This window comes from Cydia splendana, chromosome 23 (genome assembly GCF_910591565.1).
Source record: "Cydia splendana chromosome 23, ilCydSple1.2, whole genome shotgun sequence".
Taxonomy (NCBI): Eukaryota; Metazoa; Arthropoda; class Insecta; order Lepidoptera; family Tortricidae; genus Cydia; species Cydia splendana.
The window spans coordinates 6,161,539-6,185,245 of NC_085982.1; the positions used below are offsets into that span (position 1 = coordinate 6,161,539).

A 23,707-nucleotide genomic window follows, 5' to 3' on the forward strand; every position below is an offset into this window, starting at 1 on the left:
GACAATGGGTTAGCGGGTTGGTGCAAGTGGCGCTTAGAAAGACAAAATGATCCGATTTGTAATGAGCAAGTAGCAGTTTCTAATGTTTAAACTCCATAACTGCATAACCTAATGCTTTATCAAAATGTACCAATCACAATGAAGTTTACTACTGTAATCAAAATGGCCGCCGGTTGGACCGCCGACCCGGAGCTGTAGGTGACCATCGCCTGTGTCAGGTTATGTGCCTCCTTCGGGTCTTCTAGGATTATTGGGTAGTCGTTGTAATCGTGGGTTACAGGTGAATAGTTGCCCGCTGAAACAATCAGTATTCATTCATTTATTGTTTTCAAAAGTACCTACATTAGGATTATAAGGCGATCGCACACAGGATAATCTATGGATTTCTGTGGTTATTCCCAGTCAAAATGAGGAAAATTTTACGAGAAAAACGATAGGTCGGTACCTACATTCGGTAGGTACTTAAAATTGAACATTTTTTTAGATAAAATCAACTTTTGGTAAAAGTAACGTAAATATTAGACGTATTTGAACTTACCTCCAGGTTCAGTCGCGAAATGCAAGACCGACGAAGGTTTACTCCACCCGAAACTGAAAAATAATAATTTGTATGGTAGGTAGGCTGAAGTGCTTGATCTTCCGTAAAGCCCCCTCCAGACTATGTGCGTGAATCGCGCCGCGACGTCGCGGAGCGAACATATCGCGAAGTTGACGTATGACTCCACACTCGCACACTTCACGGCGATTTCGCAGTTTGATAGCAGTTTGGTTTGCGGCAAGATGGCGGAAAAGCATCAGCTGATCGAGTTTAACTGTTAGTTATCTATGGCATCATACGTGATTTAGCTGTTTTTCCATTTTGTTTTCTTGTGAAATCGTAAAATATAGCTGCTTAATATAATATAATCATAATACTCGTATAATTATCTTGCCACAGAAGAGCCAAAATAGTGTGTAATGTGGAGTCTTGCAAGTTCGCGCTTCGCGTCTCCTTTGACGCGGGCCGAAATACCGACAAAAAACGGAGAACAAGGCGCGAAGGCGTGAACAATCTGCGAATCGACGCCACACTCGCGTTCGCGGCTTTGCCCGCGATTCACGCGCATAGTCTGGAGGGGGCTTAACACAAAACAAGAAGACTGACAGTGTCTATACGAAAACGTCTTCCCTCAATATCCAGCGCCATCTATTGAGCCGAAGTAGTACATTAATAATGACATCGCCACACACATGCAGAATTATGTTGATCTAGTCAGATGTTACTCGTCTTAGTACCAGATTGAAAATCTAATGTGTTAAGTTATAACCTTGTGTGGAATGATTAAGGACATGTACCTGTTTCTTGACGTGACTATCGCTTCGTAGACGGTAGAGGGTGTGAGGCCTCTCACTGTGTAAGTGGCACTATGAATTGGCCCTGGAAAAATGCAAACGAGAATGTAATGTCAAGCAGATATTGTCAGTAGAAAAAGGCGGCTTTGAAAAATGTAGGCGCGAAGGGGTATCGTCTCAAAGAAAATTTTAATTTCGCGCCTTTTTCTACTGACAAGATTTGCTTGACCATTTATACTAAATTTAAGGCCCTAACACACTATCGCACCGCACCAAGGTCATTGTGCGACGCACCGATAAGTAAGAGCGAGAAAGAGATATCGCTTTCTCGCTCTTACTTATGGGTGCGTCGCACAATGACCTTGGTGCGGTGCGATAGTGTGTTACCACTATTATTGTGGACTGAATAAAAATCTGAAACCAAAAGTACGCAACACATTTCACGCCAATAAGTAATGACGACTCCGAACACTAGATGGCGTTAAGTATCACAGATAAGCACACATTGAACGTTACAGAGGGCCTACCGCCAACATAAGAAAATCAAAATCGTAGACCATTTGAAACGTACCGTCGCTGGAGTCTCCAGGTACGATGATCTTGTGCCATAGATTGGCCGGGGGCTGTGTAGTGAAGCTGTCAGGCTCGGTCGCTAGTCGACCGTAGTACGGCCGTAGCCACAGGTTGTATTCTGTAAAAAATATATGTAGGTAGTTTGAACCACATATTAGACAAAAACTGGGATTTAACCGACGCGCAGACGCACAGTCACGTACATTCTCAACTTGAGGGCTGAGCAGTGAATGGTACCTAATAAACCCGAAACGAAAATTGAGTAGGTAGGCATTTTCACTTAAAAGTGTAGGTACCATTTACTTTTTTCGAAACTCCATCAACTTTTGGGTTATTTCTACTCAGAATCACGACGACTGTCGATTGAAAAAGAAAAAAAAAACAGTTTTGTGACGCATTTGACACATACTTTGTATGGAGTATCACAAAACTTACACGCATGAAAAACTGGGGACACTTTATCTTTGTCTCATTCAAGTCGTGAGTCAAAATAACCCATAAGTTGAAGGTTTAACGAAAAAAAGAAAATGGTACACTTTTAAGTGAAAATGCAATTTTTTCCTGAAAAGCCCCAGGTATGTGTGCGTCCGAAGCGCTGGTGGCCTAGTAAAAGCGTGCGACTTGCAATCCGGAGGTCGCGGGTTCTAACTCCGGCTCGTACCAATGAGGTTTTCGTAACTTATGTACGAAATTTCATTTGATATTTACCAGTCGCTTTTCGGTGAAGGAAAACATCGTGAGGAAACGTAATCCCAATAAGGCCTAGTTTCCCCTCTGGGTTGGAAGCTCAGATGGCAGTCGCTTTCGTAAAAAGTAGTGCCTACGTCAATTCTTGGGTTTAGTTGTCAAGCGGACCCCAGGCACCCATGAGCCGTGGCAAAATGCCGGGATAACGTGAGGAAGAAGAGTATGTGTGCGTCCGAAATCGGCTTCTCATAAAGCCTTTGTCATATGTGACATTCGGGGTCACGGTTGCAGCAGCTGTTGCGACGCTTTCACTGTCAATTTCCTTACTTATTTATTCACTCAGAATGTCACTCTCGTTGCCGGAACCGTTGTGATTAGAATTTGAAGGGAGCTCCTTAAATCTTACTGCACCAAGTTACTTACCTATGATGTTGGAGTATGAATCTACCTCCCAGATGAGAGTAAAGCCGGTGGAGGTGGCCCTGTTCAACGCCGGGTCCACTTTGAAGGAAGCCACGTTTGGCACCCCTGCAAATTGTACGTTGAGTTGTTAGTAGGTATTTCGGAAACGGTTAAGCGACACTTGCACCATCCAACTAACCCGGGGTTAACCGGTTAAACCTGGAGTAACCATGGTCACCAGTACAATTCGAAACTTGATTAACAGTTTAACCGGCTAACCCCGGGTTAGTGGGATGGTGCAAGTGGCGCTAAGTAGGGTAATAAAGAGTAACTTACTTTATCTTGCGAGCGACCGAGAGAACAGTGTGAGAATCAGGGCCATCCGTAGCCATCAGAGTTGAATTTAATATAGAGCAGCCGTAATTAACTACAGGTAAGGCAATGGGATTTTAAGGTAGGACATTGTCCCATAATGTACTTAGGTACCTACATAATATGTAGAGTTAGACCAAGAAAAGTCTGCAGCGATTTGATAGCCCACGCAGTGCAAGTGTTATTTATACGTCATAATTTCATAGAAGTTTGTGTTTGTTCTAACTTCTAATATGTAATGTACGTTCGTACTTCAACAAACGTACTTCAACAACGAACAAGTCTTGTAAAACGTATGTAATTTAGAAATTTGCCCGTATTGTTACCAGTTGCGTTTTGGTGAAGAAAACTAACGTGAGGAAAAGAGAACATGTTCCAAAACTTCCAAAAGGCCTAGTTCTCCTTTGGGTTGGATGATCAAAAAGACAATTTCGTAAAAATAGTGCATACGCCTAAAGGTCTGTGCACACCGGATGCGTGTGCGTAGACGTGCACGTGCACGTGCGCGTTGTAGTATACGGATCCTTATGAGAGACGGCACACCGCTTGCGTGACGTGTGCGTGTGCGGCTCCAACTTTTTAGCGCACGCGCACGTGCACGTCACGCACATGCAAGCCGGTGTGCACAGGCCTTAAATGGGCTTGCCTGTGAGTTTGAAGGAGACGTCGGCCATGCCGAGCGCGTTTTCGGCTCGGAAGGTGTAGTTCCCCAGGTCTCTTGCCTGGACTCGACGGAATATGAGCTGGTGCACATTGTCCTGGACCACCATGTGTATCCTGTAATAACACGAAGGATTCATAATCTATAGCAGGCGTGGCTCACTCCGCGATTTCGTCGCTTTGCTACAGGTAGCTAAAAGTACATCCGTTCCGCCCCAATTTTGGGGAAAGCCATAAGCCGCGCGTGGCGCTGTCGCCACCTAGCGGCCATATCTGTGCTGATCGTAACAGACGCGTTTTGTTAGAGAGTGAGTCTTCTGTACCTAGTACTATTATTTATTCTGTGTCTATAGGTACAAAAAGCCATGACGCTGATTTTCAGTGGATACCTGACTTAGGGCTACTTACACCATTCACTAACCCGGCGTTAACCGGTTAAACCTGGAGTTACCATGGTTACCAATACAATTAGACACTGGGCTAACGGTTTAACCGGTTAACCCCGGGTTAGTGCGATGGTGCAAGTGGCGCTTATAAAACTAAGCTAAACCTAATAATACAGTAATTTTATACATTTCGCGTTTGCGTTATATCCGGTAGTTCTGATTTTTTGCAGACAAATATCGAGAAACCCGCGAAAATTTAAACTAAAACTAAATGAGTGACATCACACACGTCAAACACAGATTACATAAAACCGTTAAAAGAGGGAAACTACAAAATAGAATAAACTTTCGGTAATTTTAGCATTCCGTTTAACGTTACGGACCGTTGGCTTGCATACTAGGTAAAATTACTAAGTTTAGAGAAGCAACAAGCAAGTGAGAAGAGTTGAGAAGTACATCATAGAATACAAATAAACCCCAACAACAGCAGACCGCACAGCAGCAGAATTCGCCCTCGGCTAGATTAGTTCACGCTACGCCACTGGCATGGTATAATAATATACTCCGCCTGGTACTCTATTCCGAGATTCGCGTATAGCCCCCTCCAGACTATGCGCGTGAATCGCGGGCGAAGCCGCGAACGCGAATGTGGAGTCGATTTCGCTGTCTGCGAAAATCGACGCCACACTCGCGTTCGCGGCTTCGCGCCGCGATTCGCGCATGAGTGTGGAGGGGGCTTTAGACCTAACACGGGCTACGTCATCATGCTGTTTACAGGTTCTCAAACTTTAAAATGTGGGAGAATTTTAACCAACGGTGAAAATTATTTTAACGGCATTAATTTTAAGTTATTCATGTAGAAACATAGTAAAATAAAACAAATCTAATGTACTTATTAAATTAAACTTTATTTATCTATACAAGACAAACGTTTGAAAAACTCTTTCACAGTTACACATTAATTACCAAGCTTACGACGTGAAAAGTTTGGAAAACACTGCGACTGCTGACACTGAGCGAAAAGGAAATAACAATTAACACGCGTTCGACAAGGATGACGGCCAGGGCCCAGTTTTATAAAGTTACAAGTTACAGGTTACAAGAGTACAGGCTACATGCACCTGTAATGCACTGTGAACGGCTACAGGTGTTTTATAAATACACATAGATAATTACAGTTGTAAAGAACCACGGTCAATCTCGATTACATGTGAAATCTACAGGTGTGAAGGACATCACTATTTAAAAAAAAACGTCTGTCATCATAGATACTCTGTGCTCTACTAAATGCTGTGTTATTGTTTGCTGTAAAATATGAATTATTGGAAAAATGCCCAGAAATGAAGGAAAAATCGAGTGGTTGAGAGCGGTGTTCGATGCCAAGGATATACTTTTCGGGCCGTTTTCAGATTCAGATTAAGTTAGATTTCATGAAATATTTACCTAATAAGTAAATAAATACTGTTTCACATTACATTATAAAATGTATCGTTTCAGTAGCGGCTCAAAGATAAGTACGCTGTGTATCGAAAATTATGAATAGTACACTTTACCATAATGTGAATGCACTATACTTAAATAAAGAGACGAATGCTAATAAATCAACGACAAATATCGGCACCAAACCTTTCCGTTTCCTAGTAGATAAAATAAAACGATATCATCAATAAAATCAATATCAAACATATTGTCACTTTATTTCCTATTTACTATATACTTCAGATACATTAACAAAAACTGATAAGGTCAGTGCATGGAAAAGTATGCATGCCCTGGCAAAATCGTTGGCGTTGGTGCCTAACAATAAAGAGTAAAGTTTAAAATCGCTCAAAAAACGAATAATTTTAATTAAAAATTAAGAATTACAGGACTCAAGACGTATGTCAGTTTTTGTTACAAGTGTACCAATCTACACTTGTAATTTACAATATTTTTATAAAACGCTTGTTCGATTATGAGTTTAAAACTATTAAACTCCCATATTTTCGTCTATGGTTGAGCTACAGGCACTTGTACCTGTAACCTGTAAAATTGTAACACAGTACTTTTATAAAACGCAAATTGTAAAAAACGGAGCAAGTGTTGCCAGTAAACGCCTGTAAACTTGTAACTTGTAACTTTATAAAACTGGGCCCAGGGCATGAAGTAATCTATAGGGCTACCGCCAATACCGAAAATCGTCAATTGCGGGCATTTTTCTCTGTCACTCTAATTACGCCTTCATTGGAGTAAAAGAGTAAGATCCCCGCAATTTGCGAATTTCGGTTTTCGCGGTAGCCACTCTAGATCCGAATTGTCAAATGTGAGAGCTCTATCCTGTGTTGCCAGTAGTGTAAACAGAATTACCCGAACGTCTGAAATTTATTTCGTGAATCGGAAGATATTGCTAACGAATAATTAAAAATGACGTGTTATTGTAAAATTTAAGATAAAATACATATAAATGAAAATTATAAAGAAATATTTTAACTTATTAACCATAGGTATAATGTACCCATGTAACATGTTATGTTGAAATAAAGTGGCAAGGTTATTGTGACGTAGGCCCGTTTCACTCTGGGAATAGAATACCATGTTTTATTAGACCATGGCCACTGGCAAATTGTTATTGTACCATCTAGTATGAACCATCAAGATGCGAGCTGGGCCCAGTTTTATAAAGTTACAAGTTACAAGTTTACAGGCGTTTACTGGCAACACTTGCTCCGTTTTTTACAATTTGCGTTTTATAAAAGTACTGTGTTACAATTTTACAGGTTACAGGTACAAGTGCCTGTAGCTCAACCATAGACGAAAATATGGGAGTTTAATAGTTTTAAACTCATAATCGAACAAGCGTTTTATAAAAATATTGTAAATTACAAGTGTAGATTGGTACACTTGTAACAAAAACTGACATACGTCTTGAGTCCTGTAATTCTTAATTTTTAATTAAAATTATTCGTTTTTTGAGCGATTTTAAACTTTACTCTTTATTGTTAGGCACCAACGCCAACGATTTTGCCAGGGCATGCATACTTTTCCATGCACTGACCTTATCAGTTTTTGTTAATGTATCTGAAGTATATAGTAAATAGGAAATAAAGTGACAATATGTTTGATATTGATTTTATTGATGATATCGTTTTATTTTATCTACTAGGAAACGGAAAGGTTTGGTGCCGATATTTGTCGTTGATTTATTAGCATTCGTCTCTTTATTTAAGTATAGTGCATTCACATTATGGTAAAGTGTACTATTCATAATTTTCGATACACAGCGTACTTATCTTTGAGCCGCTACTGAAACGATACATTTTATAATGTAATGTGAAACAGTATTTATTTACTTATTAGGTAAATATTTCATGAAATCTAACTTAATCTGAATCTGAAAACGGCCCGAAAAGTATATCCTTGGCATCGAACACCGCTCTCAACCACTCGATTTTTCCTTCATTTCTGGGCATTTTTCCAATAATTCATATTTTACAGCAAACAATAACACAGCATTTAGTAGAGCACAGAGTATCTATGATGACAGACGTTTTTTTTTAAATAGTGATGTCCTTCACACCTGTAGATTTCACATGTAATCGAGATTGACCGTGGTTCTTTACAACTGTAATTATCTATGTGTATTTATAAAACACCTGTAGCCGTTCACAGTGCATTACAGGTGCATGTAGCCTGTACTCTTGTAACCTGTAACTTGTAACTTTATAAAACTGGGCCCTGTACACACTCGTCGTGAGCCTCTCGCCAAGAGTCTCGTCACCACTCCGACCCAATCGGAGAACGGCGAGACGAGACGAGGAGGGACCAGTATGTACACACTCGTTCTCAGCACTGTCTCGGGGTGTCTCGACGAGTGTGTACAGCCGGTATGACATGTTGTTACGATATACCCATAGATATAATAATATACAGAGATACCTTCCAAGCGAGCTGTCAGTGGGACCACTTTTGTTTAGTGTACGATTAACAATATGGCCCACCTTGCTGTAGCCATGTCGATAAAGTCATATCGATAAACTATCGACATTTCTTGCAATTTTAATTTTACTTCAAAGGTTTAACGATACCTAAAATGAACAAAAACGCTTTTATTCTTTATTGTGGTTATCAGATCACAATTTTATAGTCACGCCCCAGCAGGGAACCAAGGGAAAGTTCAGATATTTAATTAAAATACATAAATACCTACTAAAATAGGTGTTCCGCAATAATTGAATTATTTTATTATATTATAATTATTTATAATAATAAAATTGCGTTCCGCTGTGTAGCGTTTATCGATATATAACATGATTAAAATCGACTTTTCACATCCCTAAAAGAACACACATATACGTTTTTATGCACACATACACAACCTGGGTCTACCTAAAAAGGGGACACCTGGATTTGAAGTCCATCTTGTCAACAGTATGGTTGTCCTTTTTTGACAAACGGCATTTTTAAAAGAGCAAGGAGAGAGAAATGATACTAGTTGCTGCGCCGTGAAAGAGAACAGACAGCGTTGGGGCCTTGGATATACCTGTCATCAGTGTGTACGGCGCGCCCATCACGGTACCACGTAGTGCGCGGCATCGGAGCCGCGAATTCTACTCGCGCCGCCAACGCCGCTCGCAGCCCGACCGCCGTGTGGACGAAACTGCGCACCGCTGACACCACGGGCGCATCTGATGAACAAGAGATAATAAACGAATAGTAGTAGTAGGTACTTAATACCTAACTCATTGAGCCAAATCGACAAAATGTACAAGAAACTGAATGACTCGAATGATCCGCTGTGGTCGGGTCCTCGACCAGCAGGCCTTGAATGAATGAATGAATGAATTGAATGGATGTGTGTCCGACTCCATTCTCTGCCGTGCAGCGGAACACCCCGGCTAGTAAACGGTGTTCAGCCTTGAACTTGATGCGGTGCCGGTGTTCTAGCAGCGTCGTGATGAATGAATCACCGTGAATGATGACCCGAATATCGGCTGTAGCCGGGTCTCCGACGCCATTCTCTGCCGTGCAGCGGAACACCCCGGCCAGCAGACGGTGTTCAGCCTTGAACTTGATCCGGTGCCGGTGTTCTAAAGAGCGCTATGATGAATGAATGAATCACCGTGAATGATGACCCGAATGTCGGCTGAAGCCGGGTCTCCGATGCCATTCTCTGCCGTGCAGCGGAACACCCCGGCCAGCAGACGGTGTTCAGCCTTGAACTTGATGCGGTGCCGGTATTCTAGCAGCGCCATGATGAATGAATGAATGAATCACCGTGAATGATGACCCGAATGTCGGCTGTAGCCGGGTCTCCGACGCCATTCTCTGCCGTGCAGCGGAACACCCCGGCCAGCAGACGGTGCTCAGCCTTGAACTTGATGCGGTGCCGGTGTTCTAGAAGCGCCATGGGCTCGCCCTGTAATAAAATATCAGTACAGACTGTCAAAATGTGAGCATGAACAGATACAACGAGGAAGCAATGTCTATGTCGATCTATTTATCTAATTGGGACCGTGCGCGTTGGAGGGTGTGCCATCTTGTGGCCTGAATCGGAAACATATCTGCACATGTACATTGCCAAAACAGTGCTACCATCTACCGTTCTCATATTTACGTTTCCTTGTGCATAGTAGGTTCTGCCATCTTGTGGGCTACATCGGAAGCATAAACGTCACATTTATGCCTCACACCAAAAATCTGACGGCTCCTATACAGCCCCCTATAGTATGAACTATACAAATTTGCGTTAATCCAATATTTGGCGTCATTTATTGCACGGAAGTTTAGTTATTCTGACCAGCCGGCGTATTATCCACGTGATAAAATAACTGTCACTTTTTAACACCGTGGGATAGTAAGTGGCAGACACCGTTTTATCACGCTGTCACGTAGACAAGAACGACCATCATATCCGTACAAAACTCCGAAAAAAAGACCCAGACATTTAAGACCCAGGACAATTTTTTCGTTTTTACAATTTGGAACTTTCTTTTTCTACACGAGTTCAAATGCATGAACAAAGTTTGCTAAATATTTCTTGTAACAGTACAGTAGGTTGAGCTTTCTTATTATTGGCTATGTTGATAAGTCCGCTTAAGCTAATTGCAGCGATTTGAACAGACAAAAGTGAAAGAGTGCCATTTAGCCATTACCACATGTTATGATTTGTGATTGCAAATGCCAATGCAGAGTTAGCTTGGTCCGACTCATACTCTCTCATTGACTTACATTCTTCCTCCAAGTAACATACGGCTGCGGAGTGCCACTGGCCTCACAGCCGATGTCCACGAACTCCCCTTTCTTGACCTCAAGGAAACCGTCTTCTGGTATCGTCCTGATCACAGGTGGAGCTGTTGAGAAAGTAACGTATTTCTTATTGACTTACATTCTTCCTCCAAGTAACGTACGGCTGCGGAGTGCCGCTGGCCTCACAGCCGATGTCCACGAACTCCCCTTTCTTGACCTCGAGGAAACCGTCTTCTGGTATCGTCCTGATCACAGGTGAAGCTGTTGAGAAAGTAACGTATTTCTTATTGACTTACATTCTTCCTCCAAGTAACGTACGGCTGCGGAGTGCCGCTGGCCTCACAGCCGATGTCCACGAACTCCCCTTTCTTGACCTCGAGGAAACCGTCTTCTGGTATCGTTCTGATCACAGATGAGGTGAAGCTGTTGAGAAAGTAACGTATTTCTTATTGACTTACATTCTTCCTCCAAGTAACGTACGGCTGCGGAGTGCCGCTGGCCTCACAGCCGATGTCCACGAACTCCCCTTTCTTGACCTCGAGGAAACCGTCTTCTGGTATCGTCCTGATCACAGGTGAAGCTGTTGAGAAAGTAACGTATTTCTTACAATACAATATAAAGTTTAAATATAGGATACACGAATACCTATAGGTTACAAAGAAATGTAAATAATTGGTTGATATAGGCGACCACAGCAGCATTAAGGATGACTCACGCTAGTACGGTACGGATCCGGGCCGAGGCGTCCGACAACTTCAGTTTTCTATAGAAAGCATCACATCTCAAAGATCACATCAACGATCACCCGTCATAGAAAACGAAGTCGGAAGCCTCTGTCCGGCCGGAGCGGCCGTTTTAACACTTTAACGTTTGACTATTAGGCATGCCGCCAAATTTTTATACATGTAAAGAGAATAAAGAATGTGTTAAGTATAGGTGTTATAAAAAAATACTTACACTGAACTTCAATGGCGTGCGTCTGTTTAATCGGGCCCCATGGTTTAGGGCGGATCACCTGTGAAACAGAATCAATGAGTAGGTATTGTGGATATGTAAAAGGTAGAGGAGTATTACGAATTAAGCATAAATCGCACGTTTATTTAAAAACCCGTGCTCAATACGTTTAAAGAAACAAAAAAAAGAACGTTTTAAGGAGTTTAAACACTGTCAAACGGCCGTATTCGAACAATGAGATACGTCAAATACTAGATATTGAAACGATATGGATTGGATATGTCAGTGTCAAACAACTGTCAAAATTGACCTTTCTTCAAGCAAAAGCGTCACTTTTGACACTTGTTTGACACTGACATATCCAATCCATATCGTTTTAATATCTAGTATTTGACGTATCTCATTGTTCGAATACGGCTGTCTGTCTTTCATTCAAAAAAACCTAAAAATATGTAATACCTAGTGCTTAGCAATATGCCAAAATTGAATGATGACTCACGTCAGATCGGGCCGTGTCCGTACCGGAGCTTCCGGCGCATCGTTTTCTATGGAAAGCATCACGTGATCACCTGTCATGTCATAGAAAAGTAAGCGCCGGTAGCTCCGGCCCGGACACGGCACGGTCTAACGTGAGTCATCCTTAACCCTACAAGCCTCGCACAAGTTCGCATAAATTTTCTAATTTACATTCTGACTTGCAGACACTAACGAATTCCCTTTGTATTGCCGACATCCTTGGTTAGTCAACGGGTTAAATTAACCCTTCAACTGCCGGAAAGGTAACGGAAGGGCTCATTAGTTCGCTTAGGGCCAATTAAAGACCACCCTGTCGTGTGGATTGGTCATCATTTGTGTACCATTCGAATGACAAGTGAATTGAAATGAGTAGGTACCTATAGAGTTAGTTGCAGACTTCTTCAAAATCGTTGCAGACTTCTCTTGGTTCAACTCTAGAAAACTTTTTCATCGATTGCAATGTTATTAAGCAAGGACTGGCGTGGTCACCTAATGGATGGGTGACCATTTAGAGTAGGTATGCCTCCTTTTGAAAATTAATGGTCATTTATTGAAATAAATATACGGGGTCCCTTTGTTTCCCATAAAGTTTTAAGTCATAATGTATTATTTGTCATATTATCGTTAGTCATAAAACTGAAACCGTTCAGGATTTTCGTAAGGTTATTCTGTAGATATTAGGTTAGGTTAGGTTAGGTTAGGTTTGTTTTATGGAAATCCTGAAAAGTTACGCGTTTCTGAGAAAAACCAATTATGACTATCGAAAATTCGGACAAACAATACATTATGACCTAAAACTATTTGGGAAACAATAGAGACCCTAAATATACCTACCTATAGCTGAAACTAGCTTACGAAAATATTTTATAAAAGTTTAGTTTCCATTACCTAGTTGTGTATTAAGTTATTAAGTAGGTAAGGTTTACTCGGGTAATTCCGAATGTCGAAAACTGTCGGATAATTCCGAAAGAGACTTTTATTATGATGGAATTAAGGGTGATTTTCATCTGAATTTCGGAATTATCCGACATTCGGTAATACCCGAATACACCTTACCTATACCTACCTACCTACCTAGGTAGTAAGTATACCTATCTGCAGTTATGCAAGTCTAGGTAAGTATTCAAATCGTTGTCACGAAAACGCAAAATTTTAGTTCTTGCAATGTTCTTACAGTTAGACCAAGATAAGTCTGCAAAGATTTGATAACACACGCAGTGCAGGTGTTATTTTAAACGTCAAACTTCTATGAAATTATGACGTTTAAATAACACTTACACTGCGTATGGCAGCGGTCGGCAACAGGCGGCCTCACTTGCGGCCCGCGAGCCCCCCTGGCTATTTTGTATGTAATATTGTCAAACAACAATGTCTGATACTTACAAACATCGGATTCTAGGGGCAAATTATATGACGGATAGGGATCCCGTCATACAATTTGCCCCCTAGAATCCGATGTATGCTGATAAAGTCACACATATTAACAAAGTGCGGCCCGCGTCAACTTCCTTAACTAAGTACTATGTGGCTAGGGTTTGCAATCCGGATCCGAAATGTATGAAATTATCCGGATCTGGATCCGGATCCGCGGATCTCCCCATACATTTCGGATCCGTCGTGCAAACCCTATATGTGGCCCTAGGCTGCTTAAAGGTTGCCGACCGCTGGCGTATGGTATCAAAATCGTTGCAGACTTTTCTTGGTCTAACTCTAACTTTCTGTAACAGAAATTTCAAAATCTGTGTGGGTATAGTGTACGTACGACCCATTTAAGCTGTTATAGATGTTCAAGGTTGGTATTATTGAGATACACCAAAGGTTAAAAAAACTGCGTTCGTGAACTAAATTTTTAATTGCCCGTTAATGGGGAGAGACAAAAGGCGGCTCGAAAGAGTTCTACAATTGATTAATTGCAGATAATTGGACTAGGGAGCTAACTGACCGGCAATAGTGATGAGCTGGTTACTTCATCGATATCGATGCATTTTGCATCTACAAATTAATTTGTGTCGGTCATCGACGCAAAATGAATTTATTTTGTTTTGGCATCGGCTATAATATTGGCTGAAAGTCTAGTGAAATATTTTGTTACTCGTGTCGTAAGATTGTCTATACAAATATTGTGTTGAAATTCAGAATCAATACTTAACCGCAAGAAAAATGAGAAGTTAGGTGCATATGCCTTTAATAGCACAGAAGTATAGTTGATGTAGCGGAAGTATTGGTGATGAACAAAACCAAATCTCGGGAAAGAGAAATAGAAATTAGAAATTCATTTTTTTGCGCGGAGAGGTCTTTGCCCCGCAGTTCTATGTTACACTTTTATCGAACTGAAATTTGAACATTGTCATAGAGACATACTTAAGTCGAATTTCAACTATCTTGAAAATGTAACATAGAACCCTGTAATATATTGGGCCAGCGAGTGGGACGCTCCTATAGGCTATTACATATAAAAAAAATCATTCAAACGATTTCCGAATGTACCAAATATTTTTGATAACTATCATTGAAGTAGAATAAAAATCGGAACGATTCCGCAGCGGGCAGAAGCAGATCCATGGTGTTATTTTTGTTGTACAGTCAGCAGCAGTAGTTACTAAGCGGACGACGTGTTCAAAATGATCTTGACGCGACTTTAATGTTAAGAGAATAAAAGCGCGACAAGGTAATTTCTAACAATTCGCCCACTTAGCAACTACTGTGCTGCTGACTGTACCTATTATTAAGGTGACGGAAGAAACAGCCTCTCATGTGGTGCTGGAATGCAAAACATCTCAGATCTTCGAGTGATCTCCCCGAGGTCCTACTCGACAACTATAAGATATGATAGTAGGTATAGTACCTATAGGATTTCTTGAGTGATTGGATTAGGATGGCAGGACCCTGGAACATCCTATGCCCTCTCACGCAAAATAGGCGCTAGTGGTCGAGTTACGGACACCTGCCTGTATTTATTTACATCAAAATATCGATATCGATACAGACAATATCGACTCAAATCCCTAACTGTAATTGTAAAGCATTGAACATCAAACGAAGGGCGGGCCTACTAATCCCTCTATGTGAGAAACTTCTTTACAACTGTAACGATCTTTTGATATCCGCCATATTTAATTCAATAACCATTATTGTTTGACCTCGATACTCGTAACAAGAATTTAGAATGGGAGTTCACGGTTATACTGGTTGCAGAGTTGAATAAGGAAAGATTTATTTTATGGCGTAATTCTAACAAGACAGGTTCATTTATTATCAACTTATTATTCGGACTTGCATGAGTCATGATAAGTTAATTTATAGTTTGTTACGTACAATTTGGGAATGTTACAAATTGTGATTAATTTAGCTTTAGATTATGCGTTTTATTTTAAATTCACGCTGCTCAAAAAGATCGTGAATACTTAGTTTTACCTCTGTCTTAAGGATGACTCACTTAGACCGGGCCGTGTCCCGCGTGTCCGGGCCGGAGCTTCCGGAGCTTCGTTTTCTATGGAAAGCATCACGTGATCACCTGTCACCGGACACGGCCCGCTCGGCCCGGTCTAACGTGAGTTCATCCTTTATGCGTAGATATTTAAAGTTTTGATTTTTCACTTTATAACTTTATACCGTCCAGAGTGATGACAAACAAGCATACAGGACCATCTAATGGAAAACAGAGATTCTAGCTTGTATTGATTGCCTAATGTGTTGACAGCTTAGGTGCGCAAGAAGGCCCCTCACCGTTAACACAATACTCACAACCCACATAATGTGTTGCGGACTGTTAAAACCTACCTCGCATGTAGGGTTGCCATATGTCAAGATTTCAGGATGTCAGGGGACATGTCAGGATTTTTGGTTCTCTGTCAGGATTACAGGAGAGTAGAAAGCTAAGGTAACCACTAGATGCTAAAAGTTTGGAGTGAGGAAAGCGAAGGTGATGCTGTAGCAACAGCATAATGGTGGGGAGTTAAGGAGTTAGTGGCCCACGAAAGGTTAATAGGCGCTTAATATAGTATAGGCGTATTCTTTCCTGGATTTACCACTATAAAGTATATCAATAAGCGCCCATTGAACTACCTTAATAACCGTAATGCAAATCGTTGACGTTATCGTCCACGTTGTAAAAATGGCCGTCCAGGAAATGTCAGGATTTTAGGGTGATATTCGGACTTTTGTTAGGTAACGGTCAAAAGCGTGCGACTTGCAATCCGGGTTCAAACCACGGCTCGTTTCAATGAGTTTTTCGGAATTAAAGTACGAAGAAATATCATTTGATATTTACCAGTTGCTTTTCGGTGAAGGAAAACGTGAGGAAACCGAACTAATCCCAATAAGGCCTAGTTTACCCTCTGGGTTGGAAGGTCAGATGGCAGTCGCTAGTGCTCACGCTAATTCCCAGGCTCCCATGAGCCGTGGCAAAATGCCGGGATAACGTGGAAGATGATGATATTCGGACTTTTGTTAGGGTATATATTGCAACTTTTCATATAACACATACCTCGCAAGTATATTCAGCAGTGTCATCGGCAGTAAGGTCGTCGATCTCCAAGCTGTAGTTCGCGTGGAGACGGGTCCTTGGTGGTAGGAGATGGTGGGGGTCTCGGCTGTCTCCTAGTAGGGTCTCGCCCTTGTACCACCGGACCCGGATATCAACGTCTGCGGACAAAATGATACATCCTATTATTTTCATAGCACTAATTCCAAAATCGCGAAAATATGATTATTATTTATTTAATTACATACCTTACAGTGGTAGGTACTACTAAACTAAATTAAAAACGATTTTATATCTAAAATAGGCCCATGAGCGGGGCCGTCTTAAACTATGCTAGGGCCATTGGGCACATAAAAATTTGGGGCCCTTTTGGAAAGTAAAGAATGCAAAGGATTTTTTATTTCCTCAGGAAATAGAGCCCATCAAGCAATCGCTGCTTTTACAATCGTTTACCTTATATCATTTGAAAAAAGCGCTCGTGTATTAGGTACGGAATTTCCCGCAGACGGATTTGGCCGCATTGACTAGAGAAGCCACGATTCACGAATATTATGGTTTAAGAACTTTATTCTCAAAAAGAATTTACAAAATTCGCTTACTTGAGAATACAATTTTTATAGTAGGTATATCTTAGGACTAACGTGCAGACAATATAAAATAAATAAGTAATTATTAAGTAAGTACAAAACATTAGTTTGGTTACAAAGTGGGCTGGGTGGGTGGGTATATTCGGCAACTGTTTGGTATTCGGCCTATTCGGCCACTGCCGAATATTCTGTATTATATGTCTAGGTACTATATCTATCTACTAATGTCTACTATTCGGCCGAAAAACCTATATCTGTTGCACCTACCGAAAAAGAGAAATTCCACAATAAAATTAACCCAAAACTAGGTATCTATATTTAATATTTAAAATGTATTCTTGGAAAGTTGTTAAATACGAAGACACTTTTTTGAGTATTTGTTGATTACAAAATATTTTACTTTTATCATGGGTCTGAGTTGACTCTAAGTACTCATTAATTCTGTTCAACAAATATTATATCTTAGCAAACTTTGAGTGCATTTATTGGCGAACAGTTTTCATAATATGTAATTGTGACTCAAAATGTTCGCATGTCATTCGGCGACCGAATATTCGGCGTTTCGGCCGAGAGAGGGGCCTAATATTCGGTATTCGGCCAAAACCACTATTCGGGGCATCTCTAGCATTGACCTTACAAACCGGTCAACATTGATATTTGATCAAACATTCCTTGCAACGCTTCAAAGCGACGATCAAAGACATCAACCTAAATTGACCCTAGCCCAAATCTGACCCTCGACCCTATTCGTCACCAATAATAATTCTAAATTCAATACATCGCCTTGGCAGGAAGTGTAGATCGCTATCTTTATGTACCAATTGTATGAGATGTATGAGCCACTTGGTGGGAGTCAATTCATGTAACAGTAAGGAGTGAATAGGGTCCTTTATTGGTGTGACACGTGGCGAGCAGTTTTATTGTATTTTATAAGTTTTTGGGAATAATAATAAGGAATAAGAATAGCGGTAAGAGTGTGCGACTTTCAATCCAGAAGTCGCTGGTTCGAACCCCGGCTCGTACCAATGAGTTTTTGAACGTCAGCGCACGTTGTGGAAAACGGTGAAATGTTATTTTTTAAATACGAGCGATAGAAATTGGGAATCTAGTGGTATTAACCACTCGTTTTCAATTCTATTAGTAGAATTTAAATGCCTAGTACCTAGTGGAGATATTATAATAATTATTGGGAGAACACGAAATCGAGCGATCGAAATTCAATAAGCCGGACAAGTGCGAGTCGGACACGCCCACCGAGGGTTCCGTACTTTTTAGTATTTGTTGTTATAGCGGCAACAGAAATACATCATCTGTGAAAATTTCAACTGCCTAGCTATCACGGTTCATGAGATACAGCCTGGTGACAGACGGACGGACGGACGGACAGCGGAGTCTTAGTAATAGGGTCCCGTTTTTACCCTTTGGGTACAGAACCCTAAAAATGGGCCTCCTGCCAACTGATACGAGTAGTATGTCTGGCGGACAAAATCTATCATCAATGTATGGCAGAAATGTATCCGATCCTTATAGATTTTTAGCTTTATATTTATATTGCTTTATTAAATAGTTTAATTACTTTCTTCCCAATACATTTACTCTTTTAATTACAATGAGTTAAACGTGTGAGATTGGACCCCCCGATGTGTGACGCATGTAGATCTAATCTAAGCAGAGGGTATACCGCGAACCACGTTCGACGTGTTGCCTCCCTGTCACACTTACGTACGAATTTACAAGTGCGACAGAGAGGCAACACGGCGAGGTTCTTTGTTTTCGACACCCCAGCTTGACCCGTTTGTTTTAATAAATGGTCAGTCTACTCGAATGGGTGCCCAGAGATAGGAACAACCTAAATAAAGCAGGTAGATGCTACCAAAAAGAATAAATAGTATAGAGTGGTCCTGTCATTGTAAATTTTGTAGTCACTGTAAATTTACTGCCATCTATCGACACATGACTAAAACTCAAAATGACAACGTATAAAGTTATCAAAAAATGTATATATATGGATAAAATGATTTTGTTATTTTTATATCATTTTGATCCATGTTCATTCACTGATATCTATGTGTTAAAATTGTTAAATATGAAACGGTGTCGTCACGCCATCTAGCCGAGGATAGGCTAAAGGTGTGTGCGCCATCTATTCGAGAATGACTTTTACTTGAAATCTGAGGCACGTTTTTTCCTTAGACTTTATTCGTCTTTTGATGCTACTCATTGTTTATAGATAGGTAATAAAGCCTGACCAGGCGGCGTAGCACGGTCGCGTTTTTATCCCTTGTCACCATGCCTGTCACGTTCTAACAAGTATGTAAGTGTGAAAGGGACGCGCATAGTGATAGACGATAAAAATGGAACCGTGCTGCGCCCACAGTAATATGATCATTGTCAAGAGGGCGCTCCGGCGCTGTTATTCTCATGCATAGTTAGAGTGACAGTTCAGTTTAGTATGAAAAAAACCGGGCAAGTGCGAGTCGGACTCGCGCACGAAGGGTTCCGTACCATAATGCAAAAAAAAAACGAAAAAAAAGCAAAAAAAACGGTCACCCATCCAAGTACTGACCACTCCCGACGTTGCTTAACTTTCGTCAAAAATCACGTTTGTTGTATGGGAGCCCTATTTAAATCATAATTTTATTCTGTTTTTAGTATTTGTTGTTATAGCGGCAACAGAAATACATCATCTGTGAAAATTTCAACTGTCTAGCTATCACGGTTCGTGAGATACAGCCTGGTGACAGACGGACGGACGGACGGACAGCGGAGTCTTAGTAATAGGGTCCCGTTTTTACCCTTTGGGTACAGAACCCTAAAAATGGGCCTCCTGCCAACTGATACGAGTAGTAGGCAGATACCTATGTCTGGCGGACAAAATCTATCATCAATGTATGGCAGAAATGTATCCGATCCTTATAGATTTTTAGCTTTATATTTATATTGCTTTATTAAATAGTTTAATTACTTACTTCCCAATACATTTCTCTTTTAATTACAATGAGTTAAACGTGTGAGATTGGACCCCCCGATGTGTGACGCATGTAGATCTAATCTAAGCAGAGGGTATACCGCGAACCACGTTCGACGTGTTGCGTCCCTGTCACACTTACGTACGAATTCACAAGTGCGACAGAGAGGCAACACGGCGAGGTTCTTTGTTTTCGACACCCCAGCTTGACCCGTTTGTTTTAATAAATGGTCGGTCTACTCGAATGGGTGCCCAGAGATAGGAACACATACCTAAATAAAGCAGGTAGATGCTACTCATTGTTTATAGATAGGTAATAAAGCCTGACCAGGCGGCGTAGCACGGTCGCGTTTTTATCCCTTGTCACCATGCCTGTCACGTTCTAACAAGTATGTAAGTGCGAAAGGGACGCGCATAGTGATAGACGATAAAAATGGAACCGTGCTGCGCCCACAGTAATATGATCATTGTCAAGAGGGCGCTCCGGCGCTGTTATTCTCATGCATAGTTAGAGTGACAGTTCAGTTTAGTATGAAAAAAACCGGGCAAGTGCGAGTCGGACTCGCGCACGAAGGGTTCCGTACCATAATGCAAAAAAAAAACGAAAAAAAAGCAAAAAAAACGGTCACCCATCCAAGTACTGACCACTCCCGACGTTGCTTAACTTTCGTCAAAAATCACGTTTGTTGTATGGGAGCCCTATTTAAATCATAATTTTATTCTGTTTTTAGTATTTGTTGTTATAGCGGCAACAGAAATACATCATCTGTGAAAATTTCAACTGTCTAGCTATCACGGTTCGTGAGATACAGCCTGGTGACAGACGGACGGACGGACGGACGGACGGACGGACGGACAGCGAAGTCTTAGTAATAGGGTCCCGTTTTACCCTTTGGGTACGGAACCCTAAAAATTGTTCCAGTGAAATTCCGCAACATGGCGCGTGATCATATATTCCTGGTCAGGCTTTACTTACATACTATAAAATATAAATAATGCTTTCTGTCTTTCCGCACAGACTCTATGAAAAGTTTTTTGTGACACTTGTGATGCTTCCTACCTATTTGCACGAGTAGATAGATAGATAGATAAAACTTTATTCGTTTCCACAACATACATGGTACATACATGAAAGAAGACATGCAGCTTAAAATTATCATAAAAATTAGTTTAGTAAAAGAAAAATAAAACAAATGCAAAACCATGTGTCGTGGCAGAGAGTAGGTACCAATATAGGTACTTGACATTTCACCTTTTGATAGTGTTATCTATCAGTTCATATATTTGTTTTGCACAGCTATTTAAACATAAACATAATTTTAATTTAGGGTCAGTTCTCACAGTTAACTGCATAAGTGGTACGACCACGATGCCTGAAATAAAGCTTATTTTAACAACTTATTTGAATTAAGGTGACCTACACACGATCATTATATTCGTAACTTTGTAATTTCAGCTGTCAGTTTGATGTCTGTTCTAAATATAATAATATAGTGTTTAAGCGTAAGTGGTAAGCGTTTGTGGTAGAGTTAGACCAAGAAAAGTCTGCAACGATTTTGATAGCATACGCAGTACAAGTGTTATTATGTTGAGTATCTATAGAAACCGCATTAGTATATCTAAGCTCCAAAATAAATGTAGCGAGTACAAATCAAAAAGGCTCGTTATCTTATCTTATCTTATTATTTTCGGGGGCTCTTGCGGATACACTTCGACCCATAGGGATCTTTTGTGCAATTACCCCCTAGAGAAGATCCGTCAACTACTCAAGAGCTTTTCCCACCATATCCATGTGTAGGATGATGGAGCTCATGGGTAGCGTTTTAAAGTCCTTTGGTTCCAGATATCCTGCTCGTTAATAATCACCGTTAAAAACCATAGTTGTATTATAGGGCTATAGTTACCTAGTTTACGGCAAGGATGTTGTTTAACGCACCGTGTTCGAACAGCTTAACTCCGACGATTATGTCGTAAAAGTAATCAACGTAATTCGATATGATTACTTTAAGTGTGTGACTATAAACATTAGTTTTTGAAAGTAACTTGTAACACAGACAGACGGACGGACAGTGGAGTCTTAGTAATAGGGTCCCGTTTTTACCCTTTGAGTACGGAACCCTAAAAAAGTACAGGTAGGTACCTATATACCTACATTTTACAGGTTTGGAGTTTGGACCACTGCTGTTGTTGTTTGTGAGATAAAGAATGAGGTTTTTTAGTCAACCGTTAAGCTAAAATTTAATCTAGCGTAGGCATCTCAGTGTATTAAATTAATTCAAACTTTATATCATTAATTTACATAATAGCATTACAACATAAACCAATGGTTGAATACAATCCTCTTTTATTAACAGTAAAAAATTATAATAATGTTGTTCTTAACTTAACATAGACAAGCAGTCAGTGATCTTAAATGATCACCCGTCCATCAATAAAACTGACAGCACATTTGCATAATAAATGTATCAAAATGTTTCTATCAGATATTTAAAATAAAACAGAAACATTGTAAAATCAACTTTATTATTTTGACGTAAAGTTAAAAATCAAATTGTGTGTTAAATGTTTGAAAGAATGTTGCATTCGTGTTCGTGCATAGAGAATAGGTATTATGTTTTTTAAATATCCGTTCTTCGGCTTTGTAAAGTCGTTCTATGAATTTTGATTTTAGGGTGGTTATTAGATTAATAAGATTTAAGAACTAATAATTTGTCGTCAGTTCCGATTAAGGGCACGTAAACCTTCAAATAACTTTACGAGCCCCGATGCATATGTTTTCGTCTAATTGTCATATTGTAGGTACATACATTGTTGTAAATATTTTGTGAAATTAAGTATAAATAAATAAAACCTTTTTTATTTAATAACATTTTTATAACATAATAAAAACACTAAAAACTTATAAATAAAAAAAATTACCTAAGTCGTAGTCGCTCGGTAGGGTGCCCAGAAGGCTGGCCGCATTGCCCCGCTGGATGGCAAGGCTGATCCGTTGGGCAAAATATTAGCCAGCCCTCTGGTCACCAGAAGCCTCTATGACGCGCTTTGACAGCTCCTCATAGAGGCGACGCGCGCTAGGTCCCCACGCGGCGTTTGAGGCTTTCGGCCGAGGATGCGGCCGCACCAGCGCCAACTTTGGTGCCTGGAATATGGGACGGCGCCAGGGTATCTACGCACGTAGCGTCCCAGACAAGTGGCCGGCCCATACTCCAAGGCACCAGCGTCATTCCGTCAGGCCTCTTGCCATCGACCCTGGCCAGACCGTTGGGCTCGAGGACCGCCGGTACCTTGGCACTGACATAAATAAATGAATAATAAAATTCTTATTCTACCCGACTATTTCGTTTCATACATCCAAAACTAACCTTTGTCATGAATATAGCAGGGCAGCAGCACACTGTCATTCTCATAACTTTTGACAGTCACTGGTATGCTCTTGAACACACTGTCACAATACACAGAACTCAGCGTCAGTAACGCGATCACTAAACAGTTTGTTTCCATCTTGTTCAAGCGTCACTCATTGGCTTTAATATTTTCTATAGAATATAGAATTTCCACA

At 40.7% G+C, this 23,707-nt stretch overlaps 1 protein-coding gene across 1 annotated transcript; it reads right to left on the reverse strand.

Annotated features, from left to right (window-relative positions):
* On the reverse strand, positions 1 to 23,707 carry LOC134801897 (neurotrimin-like). Its single transcript, XM_063774549.1, has 12 exons — positions 23,511 to 23,707; positions 16,594 to 16,751; positions 11,595 to 11,652; positions 11,096 to 11,217; positions 9,666 to 9,807; positions 8,932 to 9,076; positions 4,013 to 4,143; positions 3,016 to 3,120; positions 1,904 to 2,023; positions 1,336 to 1,417; positions 539 to 591; positions 1 to 295 (listed from the first exon to the last, which is right to left on the reverse strand). Exons 1-12 carry the CDS (start codon positions 23,647 to 23,649, stop codon positions 120 to 122), a joined length of 1,431 nt encoding a protein of 476 aa, XP_063630619.1. The 5' UTR covers positions 23,650 to 23,707; the 3' UTR covers positions 1 to 119.

Excerpts from the sequence above, each read along its gene's own strand:
- LOC134801897 (XM_063774549.1), bottom strand. The coding sequence starts at position 23,649 with ATGGAAACAAACTGTTTAGTGATCGCGTTACTGACGCTGAGTTCTGTG. Across the intron at positions 9,808-11,095 it reads ACGTTACTTGGAGGAAGAAT|GGCGAGCCCATGGCGCTTCT; the intron begins GTAAGTCAATAA and ends ATTTTATTACAG. Across the intron at positions 4,144-8,931 it reads GCCGTACACACTGATGACAG|GATACACATGGTGGTCCAGG; the intron begins GTATATCCAAGG and ends GTGTTATTACAG.